Source organism: Mastomys coucha, unplaced genomic scaffold, assembly GCF_008632895.1.
Source record: "Mastomys coucha isolate ucsf_1 unplaced genomic scaffold, UCSF_Mcou_1 pScaffold3, whole genome shotgun sequence".
Taxonomy (NCBI): Eukaryota; Metazoa; Chordata; class Mammalia; order Rodentia; family Muridae; genus Mastomys; species Mastomys coucha.
In genome coordinates this window covers 58,177,991-58,183,595 of record NW_022196909.1, presented here as the reverse complement: position 1 = coordinate 58,183,595, position 5,605 = coordinate 58,177,991, and the positions used below count along the sequence as shown (strand labels likewise).

The 5,605-nt window shown below is 43.4% G+C and overlaps 1 protein-coding gene across 1 annotated transcript in view; it reads right to left on the bottom strand.

Annotated features, from left to right (window-relative positions):
• Pla2g7 (phospholipase A2 group VII) overlaps window positions 1-5,605 on the bottom strand; it is a 49,714-nt gene that overhangs the window by 3,490 nt on the left and 40,619 nt on the right. Inside the window, exons 10-11 of the mRNA XM_031346821.1 lie at window positions 4,705-4,875; window positions 348-496 (exon numbers count right to left, since the gene is read on the bottom strand). Coding sequence (XP_031202681.1) covers window positions 348-496; window positions 4,705-4,875 — 320 coding nt within the window. The remainder of the gene's footprint in view (window positions 1-347; window positions 497-4,704; window positions 4,876-5,605) is intronic.

Genomic DNA, 5,605 nt, shown 5'->3' with positions numbered 1-5,605 from the left:
AAAAAAAAAAAAAAAAGAAAAAAGAAAACGCAGAACCTCCAGAGTGGCTTAGAGACCAGCAAGATGCTGTCAGTGCGTCCAACATGTAAGTTCACTCTAGAATCCATAGAAGGATTGTTAGCTTCAATGAGTACATATATGCGATATGCATATATGCACATACACCCATATTAATGCAAAGCCACAATATTCACTTTTTGAAACATTCTTTTCAAATTGATTCACTGCTTTGCCTACCAAAGCCAAGTGGAAACAGCTGGAATAAGACTATGCCCACGTGCATAGAAAATGGCTCTGTCCCGAGAACCAAGCAGCCTGAGTCGCGGAGGAATGGGGCCGTTTCTTACCTAAATGCTTTTGAAAGAAAGCCATCGAAGCTTTGTTGGTAAGGTCGATGGCTACTTTGGAGTCTATTTCTCCTTTCAGTGTCAGCTTGTTTCCAACTATTTTGCTAGTTACGAAAGTAAAGTCGTCAAAATTCTGGTGCACTGAGCCCCTAAGAGAGAAAGATATTTATAAATCATGTTGCATGAACACACACACACACACTACCACCACCACCACCACACACAAAGTACAAAAAGGATTCTGGCTCCATTAGACAATTTTCTGCAAAATAGGGAAACAAAATGTGCAACGTGGTCATTTTAATGTATCTGAGGGTCAAAAGCCGCTCATTGAAGGATCCTAAAATATTTGTGCTCTGGTTTATGTCTCTTGTTACGATAAACACTCCAACCAAAAGCAACATAGGGAGGAAAGGGTTGACTTCAGTTTCAGATTGCACACGGACGGACGGACGGACGGACGGACATTCACTGAGGAAAGGCAGGACGAGACCAAGACAGGAGCCACGAGCCAGGAACCGAGGCAGAGACAGACTGTGGAGAAGGGCTGCTTACTGATTTGTTCTCCCTGCTTGCTCAGCCGGTGCTATGAACCACCGAGCACAGGGTTCTTTTATTTTATTCTCACCGAAACAAGAAAAGAAACCAAAACTATATGTTAAAGGAAAAAAAGAGAAAAGAAAAAAAAAAGAGAAAGATGTGAAAGCAATTTCTTTCTCTTTTTCTCTTTCTCTTCACTAGTTTGCTGAACTGTATTTAATCTTGAATATTGTAATATGATAGTTGTTGTGCTGAATGCCACAACATTGGGTGACTATCAGGTCTATACAGAGAATCTGCATGGATGTGTGTAGGAATAGTCCCCATCAAAGCAGGATGGTGCAAGGTTTTGTTATATTATAGAGGATGACTCACACTTAGCAAAATGAATTGTTTATTTCTAGAATTTTTTTCCAGTAAATGTCTCCTGATCACAACTGGCCATAAATAACTGAAACTATGAAAATAGAAGTTAGAAACCCGAACTACGGATGAAGGGGAGCTGTTCTAAAAACATCCTTTTTTTCTTTTTCCCTCCTCCTGAATAAACCAGGTTTTAAAGAGTAGAAAGACGAGTTCTATTTTTACTTGAGAGCCTTTTTAATACTTATTTTCATTTGTGTGTGCGTGCACGAGTGTGCGTGCATGAGTGTGCACTTGCTGACAGAGACCAGGAAAGTTCCTTGGATCCTCTGAAGCTGGAGATGCAGACTTTTGAAAGAAACCTGACATGGGAGATGGAATCCAAAATCCAGTCCTCTGCAAGAGCAGCAACTGCTCTCAACTGCCGGGCATCTGCCGATCCATTCTGAATACTCATGTAGTGAGTTTAAGGCCATGAAAGGATATAAGCAGGTGGCTGTCACTCGGGGCATCCAGTCAATGCATTGTGGAATTGAAAAACTCATGTTGTTCCAGTAGGTAAACTCATGAATGCTTTCATCTTTTCCTTAAAGACTTTACAGGGCCTAAGGATGAACTGCTGTCCCTCAATACTGTATGTACTGATGTTCAGATGAAAGTAGTCAAGACCTAGCTACATATTAAGCTTCCAATATAAGCACTGTGTAATTAACAGCACCACAAGTATTTTCATTTAAGTCTGGGGCTAGAGATGGCTCTGTGTTTAAGAGCACTTGCTGTTCTTGCAGATGACCCGGGTTTGATTCTCAGCTCACAACCATCAGTAACTCCATTTCCAGGAAGATCTGACACCCTCTTCTGGCATCTGCAGACACTGTGCACTCTTGGTACACAGAGAGACAAGCAGGCAAAACACTCATATGCATCACATCAAGAAAGAAAAAAGGCATGGGTGGGCAGGACAGAAGGTATCCCAGAGAACTCTGGGGTGGTACCACTAGGATGAGCAAATATATGGTAGAGATACGGGAGAGAGAAAAATGGAACGATTTGTGCACTATGAAGGTGGCAGAACTGGGGACTCGAGGGTGGTAAGGAGCAGCCTGGTGTGAGTGGCCTGTGCTACCACCTGAGGACATGGTAAGGTCCCAGTGCTGCCAGCAGGACCATGTCTGGGTCTGTGGTCTTGCAACAGCAGGGGTCTGTGTAAATGTCCATGGCCCATGTTGACACCAAAGGCCATGTTCCTGGTCTGGGCTGCCGCCTGGAGGCCATGTTAATGACTTGAGGACTGTGCAAAGCTGCCACCTCACCAGCTTTGACATGCAGGAGAGCTGTCCTCACCCCTCGCCTGGGCAATGTGGTAGAGCTGGCCCTGGTGGACAGTTGGAGGGCTGGCTAACTCAGCCACCACCCAGGCCCAGATCCAGGGCTTTGAGTTGGCTCCCCCCAACATCTAGCCCATCTATGAACTGTTGGAGGGCATGAAGGGGCAGGTCCTGTAGAGCCAAAGCTGCCTGATCTCCACCACACATGGCAACAGTGGGATATCCAAGAGGCATCCTGGTGAGAGTCCAGTATAGTGTAGCAGAAGCCAGAGGCCTTAAACCAGACCAGTGACTCATTGCAATGAATTCATACATTACATTCATAAGTAAAGCTGTTTGGGCAGAAGGGTGTACCGTGTGACGCACCACGACACACGACAGTTTCCACAGTGAGAATTTTTTTTCTTATTTTTTTAATTTTAATTTTATTTTTGGTGGTGGTGGGGTTTGGAGGTAGGGGAGGTTGCAAGGGCAGAGGGCAGGTATGAAGGGCCAGGGAGATGGGTGGGATTGGGGTGCATGATGTGAAAATCACAAAGAATCAATGAAAGTTTAAAAATTAAGGCTACTGATTATGTTTTGGTAAGCTTTTTACAGCCAGCATAGTAGTAAGAAATCAATAGCCAACATTTGTAACATGAGTAATCTACTTACTTTAAGCAATGAGTTTTAGCCTGAGAGTTTTTGCTGCTTTAGATTAGCAAACAATTTTTAATTTCTTTTTAATTCTGAGATTAATAAAAATTTCTTATTGAAAGTAGGGTAGGTACTATTTAAAAATCCAAGCTTTTTTAGACATGTGTGGCATCCTGCCCCCCTGCTCTGTGGTGGTTCCGGAGTCAATGGAGGTCCGGGATTGACGCTGGGTTGTGAAAACTCTGACTCCTGAGATCAAATGGACTATGCAGCTCAGAAGTTCTAAAGAAATGAAACTCAGCCTGCTTCTGCTTTGAAGTGCTCCTTTGTATACAGACTGACAGGTCCCACTGTTTACATTAAAAGCTTGTCAGACCTTCCTTTCAAAATCCCCCTCTGGTCTGGTGTTTGTTGATTACACCAGTTGCAATTTGGGTTTGGATTTCCTCTGGGTCTGGTTCCTAAGCATAACTATAAATACTGAGTAAATTACAGTAAAGGTCTCTCTTCATCACATCTCATCACAGCTACCTGGTGTCCATGTCCTTGCTTTCTCTCTTACCCGCTAGTGTTTTCAGGTATTCAATTATTCTCCGTCTGAGAGGACCCAACAGTAGTGAGGGTCCGCCAGCCGGTCTTACTACAGACATGCAAAGTTAGAAAAGTATGCAGGGGTTGGCCTAGGACTGCTGTGTAGTCCAATGCTAAATACTGGTCCCCAAGACCTGGTTACTTCCGCCGAGATCCTCATGAACACCAAATGATGCTGTGTAAACCAGGCCTCCCAAGTCATTCCTGATTGGTTAATAAAGATGCCTACAGCCTGGGCGGGGCAGAAGAGAGGGGCAGAGCAAAGGTTCCCTGTGCTTGGGATCTCAGGCAGAAACCATAAGGGGAGGGGGGGGACAAAGAGGAAGAAGTCACAATGGGGTAGGTGCATCTTGAATGCATGACCATGAGGGCTGGCCTGATGGAGCAGGAGCAGCACAGACGGAACACGTGGCAGAGAATATTCTGGGAATTTTAACAGGGAAATAGATAAAATAGCATGGGAGGTTGCTATCTTCTCAGCTCTAGTGCTTTAAGACTTATAAATCTAAAAGGTCTCTGTGTCTTTTATTTGGGAACTAAATGGTCTGAAATGGGGTAGAAGCCCCTACTAGATATTTAAAGGCAACAATGGCGTGTAGTATACCCCCAGAATAACAATTACCACAGTAAATGTATTTCATTGTACTGTTGAGGTTATGGCTTTTTTTTTTAATTGTAACATTGTATGACAGCCTAAACTTGTAAAGTTTACTTGTAACTTTGCTTTAAATAATTAAAGTTTCTAAGTTTACAAGAAAAAAAGAAAGTCTAAGAGTACTGACGACAGACTACATTCTATGTATTAAAAAAAAAAAAATCTAACAACCAGCATAGTCATTCTGCAACAGCTCCCAGATGTTTCAGATGTTCAGATCACCCTCCAGGCCTTGAGCACTTACTTGATCGTAATCATTTTCCTCTCCTTGTCAGGCTGGTAGAAGTTTTTCATTTTTGTGATGTCCTTTAGAGTCTGGAATTTGGCAGAGTTGATGAAGAAGAGAGGCTGAGGGACTCTGGAATACAGCTCTTCACTCACCGGATACATCCATGGATCAAGGGAAACCCCACATCTGCAGACATCATTGACAATGACAGAGAATGACGGGTTACAGCAGAGGCCTTCCCACCACACCACCTTAATATGCCAGGGAGCTACAATCAGCTTTGTAACACAGCTGAACTGGAATCGCAGGATTCCAGTTCCTTAGGAATCATGAACATAAAGTTTTTTCATGTTCATTTTGTCACATTGTTTTCAAAATACATTTAAAAAAGTTCTGATTTCCTCAAAACTGATAAATAACAAGTTTGCCCTATTCTGTTTCAAGACTCGGGTGGGGAGGTAGGGGGCGGGGAGTATGTGCAGATTCCCAGAGAGGCCAGCAGAGGGAGCCAGATATCTTGGAGCTGGAGTTATAGGTGGTTCTGAGATGCCTGACATGGTGTTGGAAACTGAATAAAAGTACATGCTCTTAATTGCTGATTAATCTCTTCAACCAGTTTCCAGAGTTTTGGGTGCCTTACAGTGTGTGTATTACACTTATTTCCGAGTAACATGATACCCCAGACACTTAGGATTATATTTACAGAGCAAAACATATGAAGCATACCATGTGAAAATATAGTGTTGGAGACTGGAGCAATGGCTCAGTGGTTGAGCCCTTACTGTTGTTGCAGAAGATAGTACTAGGTGGCTCACAACCATCTGTAACCCTATCTCTGGGGGATCTGACACCTTGAGCCTCCTCCGGCACCTGCATTCACATGTACACACACAAACATACACACACACACACACAC